This window comes from Cygnus atratus, chromosome 3 (assembly GCF_013377495.2).
Source record: "Cygnus atratus isolate AKBS03 ecotype Queensland, Australia chromosome 3, CAtr_DNAZoo_HiC_assembly, whole genome shotgun sequence".
In the NCBI taxonomy this organism is placed as follows: domain Eukaryota; kingdom Metazoa; phylum Chordata; class Aves; order Anseriformes; family Anatidae; genus Cygnus; species Cygnus atratus.
This window is the reverse complement of record NC_066364.1, coordinates 48,555,595-48,577,021: the sequence shown is the minus strand read 5'-3', so window position 1 is coordinate 48,577,021 and position 21,427 is coordinate 48,555,595. Positions and strand designations below refer to the sequence as shown.

Genomic DNA, 21,427 nt, shown 5'->3' with positions numbered 1-21,427 from the left:
ATTACATGCTTTTCTGACACATTAACACTTTAAGCATACAGGGAAATTTTCATTAAGATTTCCTCACTTTTCTAAACTTAGTTTAGACCTTCAGTACAGCCTATGCTCTTACAACAGTGAATCTCTGAAGTACTTAATTCTTAAAATTATTACCTCTTCACTGACTGCTAAGCTGGCAGAGCTATGACCTCTAAGATAAGCTATTTTAATCAGACAACGACTCTAAACAAGTGTTTTTTATTTTACACTGCTAAGTCACTGAACATATGAAAGCATAAAAGACTATATAGTCCAACTACATTTATTCTTCTGTAGTAAATACAAATGAGTCCCATGTCTCCTGTAGGAAGCAGAACAGAAAACACATTCTCAAGAACAGTGTTACCCACCGCTTTTCAGTTCCTGTAGAATTGGTAGAACTTCCATATGCCAAAAGATTTTTTCCTCTTCTGATTCATTTATTCTTGTGTCATCCTCTAAGCCTTCAAAACACATTCGAAACAAAAGCACATATTCAGTGAAGGTTTCAACTTCTACACAAATAAATCATTACAAACACCTTATTCATCAATCAGGAAAAAAAAAAGTCTTATTTTTCTATATCCTGGGTTATTTTACCTGTTCAAGATTTTGTTTCTGTTTACACTTTCTCAAAAAAAAAAGTTTCAAGCAAAACAACATGGATAAATGTTTTGATATGTCAAGCTGCAGTGTAAATCCAGATTTGTTTCTGTTTGCTGACATTAATGTTTCATTTGATTGCTGAATTGGAAGGTAATGAATACATTTACATCAACATGTCCTACAGTCTTTCAGCTCTGCATCCATATGACAGCTTATTCTGTGATAAAAACATCCATATTACAGACAATCCTCCAAGGCTAAAAATTTTATCTATTACACATGCACAATATTACACTAAGCTTGATTAACTGACACTTTATTCTCAACCAAGAAGTAAGGGAAAAGGTCTTACTAGTTATTACATCCTGTTAGTAATTCTAACCACTTCAAGCAATCAGGTTTTGAAAACTGCCTGATTAAATTCACATAAAATGCAAACTTATCTCTATTCTTTGTTACATGTTAGACAGTTTCTTATGCAGCATTTTGGGAGATAAATAGGAAAGTGCAGATATCAGAAAGATGTTTTGCTTCCAATAAACACGTCAGAAAGTTTGAAGTCAACAATTCCTAGCTCTCTTGGCCACCCTCAACCAATTTCCTACAAAGTGAATGAGAAAGCTACTGTTCATTGTCAGAAACCTTATCCACTTCAAAAACAGAAGTTTCAAGAAAAAAAAAAAGTTTTTTTATAGTTTCTTTTGAAAAGGAAATATAAAACATATCTATCAGCAAACAGAAAGTTAAAAATTGGTAGACCAAAAAAAATCAGTGGTCTGGAATTCTTCTGCAAGCAAAACTGAGAGCTTGGATCTCTTCTCAGACTGGACAAGGCTGTTGGTGAAAATGGGTTTCTGTAAAAAAAATAGATTCCAGTACTGACTTTCATATGAATTCAGTATCACTGAGAATTATTCCAATCTGCTGTACATCCTTTTCACATTCACCTGGCACTATGTGAAACGACAGAACTCCGGTCTTGACCATTGTCCCACTACTCCTGGAGAGCCAGAGTTTCTGTGCAACTTGAGTTTGGAAGGAGCTAACAACTGCTTAAAGGTGCACGCAGGCATATTTCTGGAGTTCAAGATCAGGTTAACCTCCTTATCTTGATAGCAAACAAAGTTGTTGTTATAATGTTGAGGTTTGGTTGTGGGTTTTTTTAGTTTTTATGGGGTTTTAACTTTTTTTTTTTTTAATAGGGAAGTAAGCCACACAACTCCACTAAATAACAAGAACAAAGCCATATATACATTTAAGTGACAGATTTGTCAGAAAGTATCTCCTACTCTTTGTTACTAACTCTTGCATTTAAATTACAATGTAAATTCTTAGCCAGTTCAAACATAACAATAAATCTAAGACAGAATACTTAGAGGTTTGCATTCTGAGGATAGTCTCAGACCTCAAAAAATGAATGTGCTGAGCTTTACTTGAAAGAGTGAAACAATTTAAAACTGTTTTAAAAGGTTTTTCTTTAAAAAAAAATCCAGAGATTTAAAAAAAAAAAACTCTTTTGTACATCCATATTGACTGTCTGTATCTTTTACACAGAGTAAAGCTATCAATAATATATGTTAGAATAGATCATGCAAAAAAAAAAAAAAGCTGCTGTTTCATAAATATATATTGTTGGTATGTGCATATATACATATTAGTGTAAGTACATATTATTAGGTAACAGAATTATTATTTTTACTTATTTTGCAGACCTTTTATTAAATTTTCCAGATCAAATGAACTCATAGTCTTGGATCTGAGGAGTATTTTAACAAAAACACTGCAGCATTTGCAGTGAAAATTCTGTTCTGGATAAGGTAAGAGCATGGCTGAAGTGAGAACATTGGAATAGCTTCCACTTACCTTGCCTGCCACAAAACCCACATATTTACTTAATTGTCCCTTTTCTTTCTAATTGAAAGCTACTTCTTGTAAATGCTAACATGGGATCAACTTCCTAATCATGCACATGCTTAACTTTATGAAGCAATAAATAGAAACGTTTGTGTGTGTATTTGCAGATACAACCAGATGTCTTACTAGAAGAAAAAATAATTAACAAAGCCATTTAATTTTTAGTTCAGAACAAAAAGAACTGAAGTTTTGTGCCACTCTGCTGCAATTGTCTCATATCCATCAGGAAATATAAGAACCTAGAAGTTGTATCATGGCATATTTTTTTAATCAGGTATCTCTTGTAACTACCAAAAAAAAAAAAAAGGTTAATACTACAATTAGTGAACAGTATTAATCCTAGCAACAAGAATGAGCAGTAGATATGTGATTATAAAGAAAAGCAACATTAATAAGTTATAAACTTGCAGGACTCACAGTCCTGGGAGATTTTTAAGGTGCAGATGAAAAGTTACGGTACTAGTTGTAGTTGAAATATTGCAGAAACAGTCCTGAACCTTCTTACTGAGCAAATCATAATTCAATAGGAAAAATACTCAAGCAAAAGAGTTTTGCAAACTGAAGTTTGTTGTCTCAGTTTTCCACAGGTCTTAACCACAGCTTTGCATTCTGGTAAAAAAAAAAAAAATCACTAATCAGCCTACATTTATTGGTTGCTGTTTTTAGCATGTAAATACAAGAGCCTTAGCAACACTGAGCTTTCAAAAGCTGTGTGCTGCCTGACTTACTGTGTTTAGCCTTTTCGTGGAATACTTAGTGGCTACGACTATACCAATATTAAAACAGTCTACCTCCTCTCTAAAATGTGAAAGTACTAACAGAAATCTGAAAATAGAAATAATCTGTGAATGAACACTCCCTCTGGTTTACAAAAGTTTTTGAGAATTCCTACAGCTATCCCACTATTTATTCTGGGGTTAAGGATGAAGTACACATGAACTAAGAAAGCTATATAATGTTAAAAAAAAGTAGATATAAAAAGACATAATCATAACACACATGATTTTTCTCCAATAGAATAGTAGAAATAAATTAAAAGACTTGTAAATGGAGAAGATACAGCCCCACAGAATAACAACTCCCATGATATATTAAGTATTCCCAGTTCCTCTAAGTAAATGAAAGCAGAGCACATCACAGCTTTTGTCAGAACAATCCAGAATCACAAAACTGCTTAGTTCTAGTGAAATAGTAATAAAGTAACAGCAAAGTAGAAAACTTCCAAGTTTGCATACGAGACTCTGAAATATGTACTTGCTATGTATGAACCATGCCAGTTCTCAGAAAATATTATTTAAAATCTGTTATGTAAAAATTAGCAAAATGCAGCCCTACAGGGGAATCTAGAATCTGTATCTTCAGCTAATATAGCCTGAGATAGCCTTATTAGTTTCAGTGCAACTGTGCAAGCTTACAAAAAGCAATGGACATTGCAGTGTTAATGGATCGGCAAATTTTTAAGACTACATATGAGAAAACCAAGAGAGAAAATATCAACAGATTTTAGAGTGAATATCTCTTGAATATTGTTCCTGTATACCAATACTAAAAATACAATGCATTTAGAAAAACAAAAATACAGTGAAAAAAAAGATCTTCAAATCACAAAAATTAGATTGTATCTATTTGAATGTATTTCACATCTGCAAATGTAAGAATAGATTACACACACACACACATATATAAAAAATCAAAAATATACAAAAGATATAACAATAATAATAATAAAAAAACACTCCAGTTTTTCGAGTGGAGATTGAAATGCTTTATATAAGTACCTGTTAGTCTTCTCTTCCACCCTGCACTTCTTGGCCACAATGAACCTACACCAGGCTTTCTCAGCTGGTCACTAAAAGATATACACACACAGAAAGTATAACAGAATACAATGCTCAAAATGCCTCCTTCTTCACATATACTCAATACAAGATACATGTATTAATAACTAATTGGAAAATATAAACTACTTTTACTAATTTGTTAGTTTATTTGCTCATTAAAATGACACATTAAGTACAACTTTCTTCAGAATGTATTACAGAAAGCTCCTTCAGAAATACCGACATATTTACACCACAAGAGGTCACCCTTATGGAATACAAACTAACATATTTCCACTTGTACAGTAAGACTGGAAGCTGAACCAAACTAAACTCAAAATGATCCAATTTTTATCACCATGAATATAAAATTTACTACTTTAAAACTGTAGGTTTATTCATGCACAAGGACAACGATTTCTTATGATAGAATTAACACTTCTAAAAGATTTAATGAGAAGAATTTTCAAAGAAACAAACCTTGATAAACTTTAATCTAAGTATGAGAATTTTCAGATCTGCACGAACTATTTCTAACTGCATAATGTAGACTAGTTTTGTTAGTAAAAGAAACACATTATGTTGTCGTTTTTTGTAAAGCAATGCCTTAATTCTTGTTGATTTTATTATTACACTTTTTTTGGCCAAAGGAAATTGCTACATACATCTGTGATAAATCTATTGTTCGCATATCTATACACCCAAGCAGCGTTGATCTACACGTATATAACATAGACTCTATTATTAAAACAGGACTCTTTCCTCCCTTAAATTCTGTACTGAAAACAAAGGTCTTCATCTATATTTTCTATTCTCAATACATGCTTAATTTAACACTTCTTATTCCATTTACAGTTCACATAACAATACAACCTAATCTCCTAAATTTCCTTCTATGGCTAACAGTAGTGTGTTAGCAATGTTATTTCATTTTTTTTAACCTGTTAATTCAGTTGCTATAAAGCTTAAAGCTAAACTGTTTTTTAAGTGGTTTGCTGGATTGGCGCCGAAATCCTGTCTGCCAGTCCAGACAGAGATGTAAGTCATCCTATCAACAGATGGAGACAAAATAAAACACAAAGCTCTTGTAAGATCACTTCCCTATAAAAGGGACTGGAAAGCTGACTGTGATCAGTCAAAAATTTCCCAAGCAATCACATTACAGAGGAACACTTGCTTTATTATGGCTAACAGTGAATCATGCTTTCCTTTACAGCATGAGGATTTAAGTGCTCTAAAATCCAAACGCTTATACAAACTGTCTTGAAATTACTGAAGCTCATACATAGCATTTCCTAGTCATCTAGGGAAGAAATGACTTTAAAAAAAAAAGATAAGTGCTAACATCCCTAAAACAGACCGACATCTGTATATGCATAGGCTAAGAAAGAAGGTTCTATAGTATACATTAAACACAGTTTAGTGTTTTAACACAAATCTATACTTGATTTCATTCATGTGAATAAGTTGTCCTACAAACTCCAGAAGTTTCAGAAATGATTCTGTAAGGTTTTGTCATCCCTGAAATCAAGACTATAACCTCTGGAAACGACACTGAATAAGCAAGAGAATAACTACTTCAGTCACCTAATGCTAATCCAGCTATATTCAGAAATCAGTATCCTAAAACTTACACGTAGGCATAATGACACTATGGCTACCTATATAGGCATGACTGCCTATATGAATATAGATGTTTGAGCTTGCTCTTCTCAGAAAAAGAGTTACCTAACTATATCCTGTCCATGTCTCTTCCTCTAAAACATTAATCCATAAGAAGAATTGAAGAAACTTCAATAGAGACAATCCTACAAGTTCTGTAGAATACAAAACCAGCTGAATAGAAGAGACCCTGAAGCAAAGGATGTGGTAACCTGAACAGTTATCAGTCTATGTATAAGCAATGAAGGGGAAGACCATGTCAAAGTCTGAACTGAGGTTTTAAAAAATAAATAAAAGCCTGGTTAAAACCTATGCTTCCTTAAACATCAGTATCAATAGGTTTAAAGATATAGCTCTTTGCAAACGCAGACTGCTGCGCCGCTCGTATTCACAGAACTGAGGAACTTTCATTATTTTCAGAAAAAGAATACACTGAATACATATATAAATGAGAGCAACTGGTGGGCATGCTTATCTTTAGGGAATATGTACAATTTATGAATTTTGTGAGAGATTATAAAATCTCTTTATGTATCTTTACCATGCTGTCAACTCCATTTTAGTCAGTCTTTTGCTTCTTTGTTATCTTTTCACTTTCATGTAGGGCTGAAACTTCTGCAGCAAGATCTGGTTAAGAAGTATGCAGTTAAAATGTAATCAACCTACTCTAAAAAATAAGCTACCTACTATTGAAGGGAACTGGCTTGTCAAGAGAGCAGTTGCCTTGGAAACAAAGTCAATTGGCAGAAATCTGATCAGCTGATAAGGGACTCATCAAGAAAATCAACTGACAGAGGCTCTGATGATTTATAGAGGAGGAAAAACTTGGCAACTGGTTCATCTTTATCCCTCTTATACAAGGAAAATCACAGTAGCCCGTATGAGGAACATTGCTTTCTTGAATGTATGCAGATCATGAGGACTGTGAAGTAATGAATACTGAAGGGAAAGCAGTATTCATTCAGAAACTCTGTGTGTTTATATGTTTGTTTGTTTTTCTAGCTATGAGCCTCTGTTAATGGTAAATTTGTACTCTCTCACGTTCAGCAGTATTCCAGGGAACAGCACATTTCTAAGAACTGCATCCCAGAGGCAAAGGATTGGGCAAGCTCCCTCCAAAGATGCTGCTTATGAACACAAAGTCTAATTCACAAACATGAGTGTAAGAGCCCAACAGAGGAATAGTGCTTGGGCTCTTTCCTTCATACTTCAGGGCCTTAAACATCTCAGAATGTGGTCACCTCCTTACTTGTAAAACAGTCTGGCAATGGGCCTGAATGTGGGGCTTTAACTTTCCCTTCAGTTAAACTGTTAGCATGGTCGGCAATGTAGCTTTGGCCCAAAAAAGGTAGCATGCTCCTTGACAATGGCCTGGACACAGGGCACAGACATTCCCAGTTTATGTGGGAGTAAAGGGGTTAAACAGGTTTTCATTGTATTGACACAAACCATGACAAAGCAGTTGGCCACCAAGCCAGAGGCCGAGTCCTCTTTTACTTTTATTAATAATTAGTACAGATGTAGCCCTGGTGCCCCAACGATTATCTAGCTACCAGTTAAGAGGGGTACATAGCGTAATACTAATGTAAGTTAATGCTTCTCTACAGAATTGCCTCTAAGAAGCATGTTTGATCAGTGAGGCAGCAAAGCTTAATGAGAGGAAGCAGTGGCTGTATGAAGACCCCAAAATACCCCAACTCATTTTTGTTGACAAAAAAATGGAAGGAATTAACATTGAAGAAGTTTCCGGAGACTGGCTAACAAAACACCATTTTCTCTCCACCAGCTCCATATAAAACAGTAGCGTATCTCAAACATCAGCAACACTGAATCCAGAAAAGGTTATGTGGAAGACAGCTTGGAAAGATAAATAGCAAAACCTTGTCTTCTGAAGGTGCCATCTGCAGAAGCTCCAATACTACTAGAATTTACAGAACATACACTTTTATAAAAATATGAAACAAAACATGGTCTAGTTAGTCCAAAAGCTTGTCTTCAACTACTCTTTTTAGTATATAAACAGATGACAAGACGTAGAAATACAGACACTCACAGAAAGACGTATTCAGAAGTTCCTTCCTGATAACAAGCTTTAGTCTGCATTGCTGCCACATGAAAGATCTCCTATCATCCACGTGCTCTCAATAATACATTGGCCTCAGTGCTAACCTATAGTAGCATTTTATTAAGTAATATTTAGTTAGGGTAGATTTAGATTATTTTAAAATAAATTTCTTGAGCATCTTAGTTTATCAACTGTTTCCTTTAATTTTTGATGTTTTTTTTTTTGTCAGAAAACTAATTAGGAGCACACAATTACTATACATCTATATCTGCACAGCATTTTCATTACCAATTAACCACAGTTCTAATTTTCTCAGTTCCTTCCTCATAAGCAAACCTATCTACGCCACTGCTAGTTTCATTGTTTGGCATTAGAGTCATTTTATTTCTTGTCTTTATTTTGATTAGGTAAACAAAATCAGTAGTGCTTAATCTAAAAGTGCACTGGACATTTATGTAACAAAAACATACAAAAGCCACAATAGGTCATGCAGAGTCCATCTTGTGCAGTGTCTTCTAACAGTGACCAACAGGCTTCTTTGATGCTTCCAGGAAATAGAGGATGCTCTTGGGGTGTCTCACCTAGTTGTTCTCCTTCAGTTTCTGCCCTCACATTGTTCCCCCTTATGCATTAGCCCCCTCCTTTTTCCCCAGTAATCACTGTAACCATTCCATCTCCTCCCCTCCCCCTTTATTTTTTTTTATTCTTTGCCTTTTAGCCCCCACAAACTTACTTCCTCCTGGTTAATTTAGAACCCAGAAATGTGATTCAAGAGCAATTTTGTTTTGGATCCTTGGTGTACTGATGTTTTCAGGTCTTCAAATGTCTAGAAGAGAACCAAACTTTTCACAAGGCTCTGAAAGTAGACTAGGCACTGCAATAAGATGCAGACTCTTTATACATAAATAGAAGCACTGAATATCATCTTTTACAAACATACCTTGCATGCATTGGGAAGCCAGACATAATGTATCTACACCCAAAATCAAGAAGTCTGACTAAGTGATAAGAAGAATAGACACAGAGCAATGCTAAGCGGATCATGGGGGCCTGCTCAGGCAAGCCAGTAGGACAAGTATCAGTAGGACTACTAGACACAAAGGGGTTTAATTCCAGGCTAAATCATAGCAGCGTCTCCTCCAGTAGTGGGTAGTCCTGAAACAGGTATGCCATTCAGAAAGACTGTTCTTTGTTACTGATGTATGTTCAGAGCATGACTACAGCTACACTATAATTCAGGTTTATTTTTAATGCTAGCAGTATTCAGGACAGCATTGTTCTACTGGTTAGGATCATTTAATTATTTAAGCAGGTCTGTATTTTCCTTTCAACCAAAGATTCACAAATTCTATATGGACTACAAAGGGAAAACCTGCAAGGGTAAGTTGTGGAAGTATATACAACCAGTAAGTCTCTAAAAAGAACAGTCATGGGTAAATAATTAGTTTTCTTCTTTTGAGTGCTCACCATACTGTGTCTGATTACAAAAAAAAAAGTCACGCTGATGATTTCCACAGACAGAAAAATATGATCTGGAAAAGTGTCTCAGAGTACCCTTTGGGTCTTCATTCAGCTGGACAATGCTATACTGTGCAGCTTCAGAAAGACCACAGTGCTTATTAAAATATGAACAGAACTTCTTGACAACTCTGCAGAACTCATTTACAGGCATACAGGTACTTGTACTATAATTGAAGAGCCTTAGCTAAAATCAGGAGGGTGAAGGGGAGAAGAGCTTTTACCACACAATCCCTCAAGAAATCCCCTAGTTGAAGTGCATATTTTCTACTACAGCTCAATAACAACCATAGAGTTTTTCTGAAAATTTTCAGGTCGACTATATAGGAAGAAATAATGACACATCTCATGCCTAACACTTGCTAAGTAGATTATAATTGTGGAAAATACGGCTTAGGGAAATACCTCACAGATGAATAGCTCTGATAAAGCACAACTCTGAAATAAACTGCTTAACAGGCTAGAAGAAAGTGTAAAGTCAGTACAAAAAGTCATCTTGTCCCTAAAGAAAACAGCAGGATCTGCTGCAAGAACCTGAATCTTTACTAACTAATGTATTATCTGCCTAAAGGGTATTATCTTACACAGGATAAGAACAAAGGCTCTCCTGATACATGTTAGTAGCAGACTGAAGTACCTTTGTGGAAACACACATTAGGGAAAAGGGTCTTGGTGCACACAAGTGCATAGAAAAGAGACCTTGAAACAAGGGAAGGCTTCTGTGTCTCCAAACTTAGAGATACATGAGGTCCCAAAAACTAATAGTACAGGTCATATTAACGTCAAATATAAACCATGTCCTGCCACATTTTACCTGTAAGATTATATTGAATAAGAGGAACTGGAATCACACAGGAGACATACACATGCTTCCCTTACTATGAAACAAGAAAACTTCCCCCCAAAATTTTTGTTGACATGTATAAGGTGCAGAATATCAGGATACTCAGGCTCTGAAAGAAATACTGCAAAGTCACTGTGTACTTATCATTGGTCAACACCCAAAATTTTCCACCACAAAATGTATGAACACCTAGGAAATATAATGCTGAAGAGTGAACTCTTTATCATAACACCATGCATCGCATTGGTGGGTATGAAACTTAGCACTGGTATTCTAGATCATTATTTGAACATGCTGCCCCCAAAGGTAACACAATAAAACACATTCAACGATTTTCTGCTTATCTGCAGTACATTAACAGAAGAATTGAACTCTTCCATAAGTTAAGGTCTTTAAGCCTTCAAAACACAAAAATGTTTCACTTCACCCTAGAGGACGGGCAACTTTGATAAGGCTTCTAGATGTTAGGAAAAAGAGAAAGGCAGGCCACTGCTGTAAAGAACATTACATCAAAAGTTGCAAACTTGACCCAGAAGAGATGCTACAAACTCTATGGAGTAAACATGAAGAAAACCAAGCAATTCAAAACTATGTATATGTGCACTGCATGTTTATCTTCCACATGAGTCAGAGGCAGACAGGCTATGATCAATGCTGTCCATCTGTGTTAGACTATTCATTAAAATCTGAACAGTTAGCTCAAGGCAGAAAAGGGTTAGCCACTAAACAGTCCAACACACTCTTAAGAGCTTTTGATATTATAGGCAAACAAGTACGATTCCCGTATGCTTTCCCTGGGATTCAGTAAATATGCACCACTTAAAATTAGACTGAACATCTAACTCCCATTGGAGTAATTATACTTTGCAAGCCAACAATTCAAGATCGCTATCTTTTCTTCTTTAGGTAAACAATCATTACAATCAGAAAAGCTACGCACTGAAAAAAAAAAAAAAGATACTTCTAATGCGAACACTTCGTGAAGACGGCAGTAGCTGTCTTACAGGTCAAGATGCAAACCAATCTTCTTTCCATAGCAGTGGAATTATTGCTGCTAAAATTTCACATTTTGAGTTTGAAATAATACCACTCATATCACTTGGATAGAAAAGCAGTATTTAGGAGGACTACACTTGAAAATTTTATAGGGGGACCTATGTGGGTGCTCAGCACCAAAAGTGCTAGTCAACATCCACAGATCAACTCAAATTTCACACCAGTTGAAACACAATCAGAATTTGACTCCTCACCAAAAAAAAACAACCAACCAAACAAAAAACCCACCACACACCAAGGTTCACAATTCTTCTTGATCAAGACTCATACACTCAAATCCTTCTGATAATAACAGGTGTACTCTGCAGCAGACTTAATCATCAAAAGATTGTGAATATAGTAGAAAAACTGGATTGGAAACTCCAGCCTGACTCCCCAGCCGCAGGGTTTACTATCCTTCTGGTCTGAACATGTAGCCAAAGATGGCCTTACACTAAAAAAGCATTTAAAAAAAACACTGAGGAGTAGGAACAGATACACACTGAAGAAACTATTCAGATAACGTATGTTATGCAAACCTACCTCCTGTCTATACACAATTCCAATTGATACTTTTGAACCTAAGCAACTAATAGGAATTGTTTTTAGCTTTTGGCAAAAATAAGAAAATTAACATTTTGGTTAATTGCTTGTTCTTACAGAAATTAATTTCCAACATGCCATTTAACATTTGCATTTTTATTAATCCATTTATTCTTATTTAATTATACTATCCAGGTATTTCATGTTGTCAAAGGACACCAGAATTAGTTTTCTCTATTGTAATTCATTGATCGAATGGGGAATACGTTTTTTAACTTATTTTAAACCAGGTGATTTCTTCCAGACCCACAACATAGCACCTGCAAGGCATTCTGTCTTTTTAGACACAGCATTGACCTTCAGTGAGCTACTTAAAGAGAATGTGTTCCTATTTTGCTCAACTACTACTGAACTTTCCTTTCTATGATGTGATCTCAGGGACAAACAATGTAGGTACAAACACAACGTGGAAACAAGTAATAGATGTGCCTCAAATTAAAAAGAATTAGTATAACAGCTCAATATTTAAAGGCTGTTTTTCTTTTAGAAAACAAAGAGAGTGTTTTACTTGCAGACAGCTAAAAAAGGTATAAATTAAAGTATTAAACCAATTACACAAATTTTCAATCAGTCCTGTTTCTCAGCTACAAAGATTTTCAAAAGCATACAAATAATTGAAAAAGGATAATTGATTATATAGATGTCCTGAAATTATTTCAAGAGTTAGAGGATTATATCATAAGTAACATCACCAAAAAGGACAAAAAACAAAGGGAGTGAAAGGTATAACTGAGATTATCTGATACTACTGATAAGAGAAAGGATAAATAGTACAGAGGCAACATAATTTGCAAAAATATATTGACAAATAGGCCAACTACACTCTGAGTCATCCTGAAGATGAGCAAATAACAGTTCCTCTATAAACACAATCATGGGCATAGTCCATTACTTATGACAGCTCCAGCAATGAAAAGAATACAGTATTCTGTTTATACAGGCTGTTGAAGAACTTTGTGTACATATTCTTTTAAGCCATAGTATTTAATAATAGAAATTGATGAAAACCCTATATCCTCATCCTTTATATTCTTCAGACTTTGAATTTTCTCCCTAATATGCAAAGTACTATTGATTATTTCTATTTGTGGCAGGATATCTTTAGGCAAGCAGACAACCAACAGATGAATTCTCATCATTAAAAAAAAATACACCTGAAATACTAGCCTAAATATTCTAGTCTGAAAACCACAGCATCTTCATCTTCCTAACCTGAATCTTGCATAAGCATTCTCATTCTAAACAAAACTTCAATCTAAATTCGTTATTATTCCAGTCCTACCTGGACTGTCCATTGCCTTTCCTTTACTCCTTCTGTGGCAGGCACTTCCATTCCGGTGCCTCAATTTCAGTTAGTAATAAGAACTCTCAAGACCTAGATTTCCCACATTTTGAGACCAATAACTTAAGAAGTAGAGCAGAAAGACTCCCTTTGGACTAGACAGCAAAAGCATGCCTAAACTCCGCTCTGTCTTTCGCAAGTGAATAGACTAGAGATAACTGTTGCCCGTTGCTCTTTTTCCTCAGAAGTCTGTAAAATTTCTATTCTGCAGGTACCTTCTTGGAAGAGCAGCTATCACATTTTCTTTGGAAAACGCTTTAGAAAACCCTGCAAAAGCTTTTCCACCACTTGATTGTTTCTTCCTTAAATCAGTAGTCTTAACAACTAGTGAAACTGAGGCAGAAATAGAGAAAGATTAGTTAAGAGTAGATTAATCTTCTGCTTCTATATCTTCATAAGAACTCCAAAAGTTATGAATATATATAATGAGCAAAGACAAATCCTGAAAGGAAGTCAGGATAATCTGCAGCAACATCAGCTAAACAATACAGCAAGCTGATATTCATATTGTATCGTTAATTTTAAAAATTCAACCAGAGCAAAATAGAATGGGTACTCTCTTCAGGAATGAAATCTCTCTCCTCTGTAGGTATCCTTTTCTTTGAGGAAAAAAAAAGAAAGGATATTTTGGGCACGGATGTGGAGCTAGTTCAAGCTATCAGATAGAAACAATTTCCAGTATTCATCCGCTGTTTTTATTGTATTCTATTAAAGCATTCCAGAATTCTACAAAGCACAGGAAAGAGAAACTTGTCTTACGGAAACAGTTAATGAATGCTTAAGAATTACATCAAACAGGCATTTACTACAAACAGCAGTAGTGACAGAAAATAGGGCATAGTATATCTTCTTTACAGCACCTTCTAATCCTTTTGTAGCTATTTATAGAAATCATTAATTAATATAAGCGTAGAGCAGGCCACTTGGGAGCAAACTGTTTGCCACCAAGCTTTTCCTTGCTGAAGGCACCTATGTTTCTAAGCAGTCCTGGGATGACATCTAAGCTTTCAGAATATTAAGAAATTGGAGGAGGAGAAAAAAAAATTCATCTTTTCTCACCAGGGAAACGGTTGCTCTTCATCAGCAAATCTGCCATCACAGGTGACACTTCTGTTGAAATACATGAATGCAGAAAACATTTTAGGAGTTTCATTTCTATAGTAATCACAATAGATGGCAGGGCACAATGGCTGGATGAAGATGTAAACAAAACTCAGCTTCCTTATGATTGTCAGAAACCGCTCTTTGCTTTCCTGAGGCAACATGTCAATAAATTCAATCTGCTTCAATTAATAGATCTTTTCTATTATAACTAGATGGTTATTTGAAAAACAGTATTGCAAAACAAATGACAAATAACCTTTCTCCCAAAAGGTCCTTTTTTTTTTTTTTTTTTTTTTTAAAAAAAAGCGTCTTTATAAAGCAGTAGTGATTTCATTAGTGCTATTCATTCTTTTCATCAGTCCTTTGGACAACAAAAGAATTTGAGGTGGAAAGTGAGCAAGTCTATTGCTAGAATAAAATACTTTCTTCTTGTTCCCTTTGAAATAAATGTAACTGCATTAATAGCAGGAATTTGCCACGCTATTCTGGCACGCCCTACAGTTCCACTATTAACAGAAAAACAAGTTCATTAGAAAAATTATTTTGGTACATACACAGGAAATGCAGGGAAAGGACAGTGAGGAGTCTCAGGCACCTTTTCCTATATTTCCTCTACAATTCTCTTGCTTAATTATTGCAAGGGTTTTTAGATCACTGGGAAATAGAATTGAGGCTTACACAACTGCTTAATATGGAAGATGACAGGATTCCTGATAATAAAAGTTTTCACATTCCTCTAAGTCCTCACCATATTATTGCTGAATTCAACATAATTTAAATAGAAAGTATCTTTTAACTTTGTACAAGATGCCTTAAGTATGTACAACGCAAAAGTAGCTGCAATCTAATCATATCAATCACCTAGCAAATATAAACATGTTCTGTTGAGAAAGAACGCCAAAACTCTACTATTGCAACGATCCCTCTATGGTAATGAAACCTTGTATATACAACTCCTATCAAGAAGAAACTCATGGAAATACACTGGAGGACAGATTTGCGATACCTTTCAACTGCCTTGTCAGATGAAGAATGACATCTCTGAACTTAGAAAAGGATATAAATCAAAGTCTGCCTGGCTCATGTAGTATCATGTGAATACTGAACTAATGTGTTTATTGGCATAAGTCTTAGTAATGACTTAGAATGTATGAGAGCAGCTGAGATTACTTAGAACCATTCCATCATATGATGACATGAACTGCTTGGGTTGATTGAGATGGGAAAACAGCCTGAGGGACCCTTGTCCTTTACTAAAGCAAAAACACCTGGTATTATTCTTGTGCACATTGCAACATCACAGTCATGTCTGTTACTCAGAAACATATGAACACCTAAATGTTGTTAGTGACCCTTGGGACAAGAGTATAAGCTGCACAGGCAGATCTCTTAGGAAACATTGGCAAAAATCATCTTTGTCTCACATACACAGAAAGCATGCAAAACCCACAGAAGGTGGTAAAGATGCACCATTCAAAAATACACATCTTGCATTCAACACCAAAAGAGGGAAGAATGTTATGCTATTCTTCTGTTTTAGAGAAAACAGATTTAGAAAATCTTAAAAAAAACAACAACAACAACAAACCACTTGTGGAGCTCTCAAGCTTATCATAGAATCATTCAGGTTGGAAATGACCTCTAAGATCATCTAGTCCAACCTTTAACCTAGCACTAAAGTCCGCCACTAAACCACGCTACTAAGTTCTACATCTACACATTTCTTGAAGACCTCCAGGGATGGTGACTCAAGAAAGTCACCAATAAAGGATGAGCACATATTTTTTGAACAGATAGCAGGGATGTATGATGAGCTCTAAAATAACTACTTAAGCATACCTGCAAGATTTAAAGTTATGACTCAGAAAGAAGGTCATTCTCTCCAGTTAGTAAAAGTAGAAAATGACCTTTTATTTTTCGAGACACTGGGACACCATTAACTAACTACACATTTCAACTGCAATACCAAATTACTTCACACCACAACTTACTACATAAAAGTCAAATTACAGCAACTTATGTAGTATGATAATCCATACAGTTTTTAGCTAGAAAGTCCTCAGGGTCACTAATTTTTTCCTTTTCCCTCCCCTCATACACACAAAACTTATTCTTTGCTCCCACATCTCTGTTCTTTCTGAATCTTTTTTTTTAAAGCTGCTTTCAGTTTAATATAAAAGAAGAGCATTACAATAGCTCTGCTATGTATCAGTTCCTGTAACAGCTTCAATGGACAACATTATTTAAACTATTCAGTACCATCACCAAGTTAATTAATTAAGTTTTGTTGTTGTTGTTGGGTTTTTTTTGTTTGTTTGTTTTTTAAGAAAATACTCCCTAGCGACAAAGAAGCATTAGAATACCCAGGGAAATAATTTCTTCCTAAGCATAACAACAAATTAGAAAGAAGATATTTACTGGCAAACATTTGTATTTAATAGTGACCAATTGTTTACGGGATGTGTTTTGAAAATTGTTATTCGTTCTTTGTTGTAGAGATTGAATAGTATTGACAGATCTGACAAACAAAACAGCTATTTGTCCAACTACTAATGCAGCAACTGATACATCTACTGACCAGTCTCATAGAACATTCCTCCCTCTACAAGAGGGTTGTTTTTTTTTCCCCTCTCTTTAATTCTGATCTGAAAAGACTTAATAGTGAATTACAGAATGGATACCATCTACGTTCACTAAGATCAGGCCGCGTGCATGTAAATCTCACTAATCTGTTGCAGCTCTTTGATCACTGACAAAACTGAACTAAAAAAATTCAAAGCCCACATAAAAATCTGCCTGCATTTCCAATGAGTTTATGCCAATTTTTGTGTATGAACATATTCCCCCAATACCAGAACTGAAAATATGGCTCTACTCATCTATGGACCTAACGTAAGAATGTGTAGAATGTTAAAAACAACAGGCTTGAACTACAAAAAAATAAATCACACTGAATTTAAACTTGAGTATTCTATACGGATCTATTGAAAGACTAAGTTTTGAAAATATTAATGATCAAAAAAATTAAAGTTATAGTATATCAAGCAACTCCCTACCTGCAATTTTTGGACAAATTAGTCTTTTGAGTGTAGAAACTTCCTTAGAACAGAACTATTAAATTCTTTTGCCAGCTAATCTGAACACAGTTTTGTTTTAATGCACAAATAGCGCTACCTTAAAATTCCATCAATTCTAAATATTTTGATACTCACATAATTGAATGACTAGAAAGAGCATTGTGTGGAAGTTGCACATCGACATACTTGAGCAATACTGACCTTTCACCTTTTAGCTGAAATAAAAAGTTTCCTGCTGTGCCTTTTAGGACATCTTCCCTCTCCAATTTGCCGCTATGCTCATTACAAATTAATTGTCCACTTTCATCATTAAATGGTGTGTATGCCCTTTGCTCTGTTAAGCAGATATCACTACTTCTGCAAAGATTACTCATCCTAGCAGGTTCTTCAGAATCTAGCTTCTCTTCATCTGAAATAGCCAAAGAGAATATATTTTGCAGGACTGTTCTTACACAATAAATACACAGGAGGGAGCTCAAAATGAACTACTTGTTTATCATGTTATATTATCAAAATTTCTTTGTATCAATATAAAAAGTGAGAAAGTTTAAAACAATTTTGAGCAAAGTATTCGAAGTTTTTTTATGAACATTATTCCTTTAAGTTTTCTTGTTTTGTTTTTAATGTTTTAATCTTTCAACTTTTAATTGCCCTTTTACAGACAAGTGGATTGTACGTTGTGATAGAAGTGATTATTTTTTAGAATCTGAATATTAAGAAGGCAAGAAAAAGGCAGCTGTTAATCTTGTACCTTGGTATGTACCTGTTATGAAAAGAACCTGCAATAAAAACCTAGGTAAACACTTACAGGACACCAGAATCAGGAGAAGAGGCAACATGAGGCAATAACTATGTTAGGTTCTCAACTTCTCCAATTAGTCACATCAACATATTAGGGCTAATGGATACTTCTACAAGATGTACACAGTAACAAAGTAATTTTTTGTGTGTGTGCGTTAGCCTTATTTTGCAATAAAGTAAAAAATGAGATATTCAGTTTATCATATAAAATGACAAGAATTGTCATCATTACAAATGAGTCATCATTAAAAAGAGTTCTATCACACTATACAATGGGAGAGTGTGCAGGAAACCAAGATCTCAAGTAATTTCATTTCCCATCTGCAAGAAAATTACTTTTACATCCCACATTTAGTGACCTTTATTAAGTCTCCACTAATGAAACTTAACAACAAATATGAAATAGCTGGAGGCCTGTCAAGACATATCACTCCTATTTACTCTTCCTTTTATGCTCAAGAATCCATCAGAAAATCTCCTTAGATGATGCCATCTCGTTCTCTCTCTAAACATTTCAGCATTTGCTGTTAATTTTACTCACTGAAGAAAGCTTTCAGAAAAAAAACAACACCACAAAAACACCATTACAAAAACCTATAGGAAACGAAGGCACTTGAGAAGCTTCCAATTTATTTTCAGAAGTGAAAGCCAGTATCATTTTTTTTGGAAATCACATTGTCAAAACTGGTTTTTAAGCCATTTAGTATTTTTAAAACTTACTCTGAAAGGACTTGAAAGCTCTTTAATACAATAATTAATGTAACTAATGATAACTTCATAATGGGTTTTAATATATAGGAAATGAGATACTTACTCTGATCAGGAGGAACCATTTTAGCAGGAAAGACATTTCCCTGAGAAGTTCTTCTAAATAAGCGTGCCCGAGCACTGCTGATTTTTCTAACCTCCGCAGCATCCATAGCAGGCTTTGGAAGGGATGTGGAAGGATCTTCATCTTTTGCACAAGTGACTAGTACTGGCTTCTGTCACAAAGATAAAGAAGAAATTTTAATAAAAGCACAATTTCATTTTCATTTAAGCAATTTAAAAAAAAAAAAACACAAATGATTATATAAAGAGATAAGTTCAGAATACAACAGGTAAGAGTTATTTGGGTTTGCTCATTAAGAGAACATATCCAAAATCTAATGATAACATTCCACTGAATGAGCCAGAGCACTTATACCAATATCACCACAGAAAGCCATTTAAAAGTAAGCCTTCAAGGGTACAAAAACCAAAAATTAACCAACTAACCTAACTTGCTCAGCCAAGCAATTGAAACTTGGAATTATTTATTTCCCTCAGAAATACTTATTTAACATCATTCGCAGTGCACTTATTTATTACAAGAATGTTCTGCCAAAGACTTTTGCTAGCAATTCTAGAGGCACAACTGTTCTTTACAATTTGTTTTTGAGCACTAAAGTAGTATTTTCAAAACACTTCAAACTTGTTCACATCATATATACCACTTCCTATCACACTGTGACAAATCATGCAGATCCAGAAACTTGCAAGTTCTCATTTTATTTGTCAGTATCTCACATCTTAGAGGATGTGACCAACACTCTGAACGTCAAAACAATTTTTTGTGCCTTACATAAACATGTCACCCTCTAATATCTGGATTCTCAACCAATTTTCTTATAATAAACAATTTATTTGAAAGTCTTCAGTTTGATCCTCTGGAGCCCTCCCTGGCATTAACTGAAGATAAGTAAGAGCTGAGACCCACTGCCCACAACTAATTTGAGCTCTACATTTGCAGTGTACTAACTTGTCTCTGTTGATAAAGTGAGAAAGGCAGGCTTTTTTGCATTGGTCTTAACAGTAATGAAGCTGCATTGAGTGCCCTCCCCCAACTCACACACAAGCTAAACAAAAAAATTAACACCAACATTTAAAACTGGATATAGATATATTTAATCTATACATATAAGGTATGACATTCCTTGAAAATAGTTTTTCTTGCCTAACTTCACGAAGAATGCCACATTTAGATTGCTGTACTGAAGGAATACTATATACAGCAAGCACACTTAACTGTTTTAGCACACTCTGTTCTCTCTGATATTAAACAATGACCGTGACAATCTTATATTTAAAGATTAAATATAAAAATGTACAGAGCAAATACACTTCTAAAATGAAAATAATTCAAAATTTTCACAGAGGGAGAAAAGGGGGTTCTTACAAGTACCTCTACCCAATTTTTAAATAAATGACAATCAATTACACTTTATATGTGTGTAAGTCAGATACAAAACACCATTAATTAAATTACTTTCAAATTATTGATCACAGGATGGCTGAGGTGGGCAGGGACCCCTGGAGGCCACCTGCTCCAATCCCCTGCTCAAACAGGGACACCCAGAGCTCCTTGCCCAGGACCATGTCCCGGTGACTTTTGAGGATCCCCAAGAGGGGAGGCTCTCTAGGCAACCTGTGCCTGTGCTCCATCACCCACACAACACAGAAGTGCTGCCTGGTGTTCAGAGGGAGCCTCCTGTGTTCCACTTTGTGCCCACTGCCTCTGGTCCTGGCACTGGGCACCACTGAAAAGAGCCTGGCACCATCTTCATCGCACCCTCCCTTCAGCTATTTATTTACATTGACGAGATCCCCCTGAGCCTCCTCTATGCTGAACTGTCTCAGCTCTCTCAGCCTTTCCTCACAGGAGAGGTGTTCCAAACCCTTCACCATCTCTGTGGCCCTTAATGGACCACCAACTCTCCAGTTGCTCTGTATCATTATTGTGCTGGGGATCCCAGAACGGGCCCTGCGTTCCAAATGCAACCTCACTAGTGCTCAGTAGAGGGGAAGGATCACCTCCCTCAGCCTGCTAGCAATGCTCCCTCTAAAGCAGCCCAGAATGCCATTAACCTTTTTTGCAGCAAGGGCACATTGTTGGCTCACGTTGACGCTTGTGACCTTTTGGTATTTTAGTCATCTTAAACGAGAAAGCTGACTCAAGTTTCCGTCTTCTAACTCTTGTTAATGTCACTTATAATTATA

The 21,427-nt window shown here is 35.4% G+C and overlaps 1 protein-coding gene across 5 annotated transcripts in view; it reads right to left on the bottom strand.

Moving 5' to 3' along the window:
• The window catches only part of ARMC2 (armadillo repeat containing 2), a 110,681-nt gene that overhangs the window by 39,990 nt on the left and 49,264 nt on the right, over positions 1-21,427 (bottom strand). For 4 of the 5 annotated variants that reach the window (XM_050709855.1, XM_035564774.2, XM_050709856.1 and 1 more), the window contains exons 5-9: positions 19,224-19,392; positions 17,810-18,017; positions 14,487-14,537; positions 4,317-4,387; positions 390-482 (exon numbers count right to left, since the gene is read on the bottom strand). In XM_050709855.1, the coding sequence (XP_050565812.1) occupies positions 390-482; positions 4,317-4,387; positions 14,487-14,537; positions 17,810-18,017; positions 19,224-19,392 (592 nt within the window). The remainder of the gene's footprint in view (positions 1-389; positions 483-4,316; positions 4,388-14,486; positions 14,538-17,809; positions 18,018-19,223; positions 19,393-21,427) is intronic. The other variant, XM_050709854.1, reaches the window with a different exon arrangement.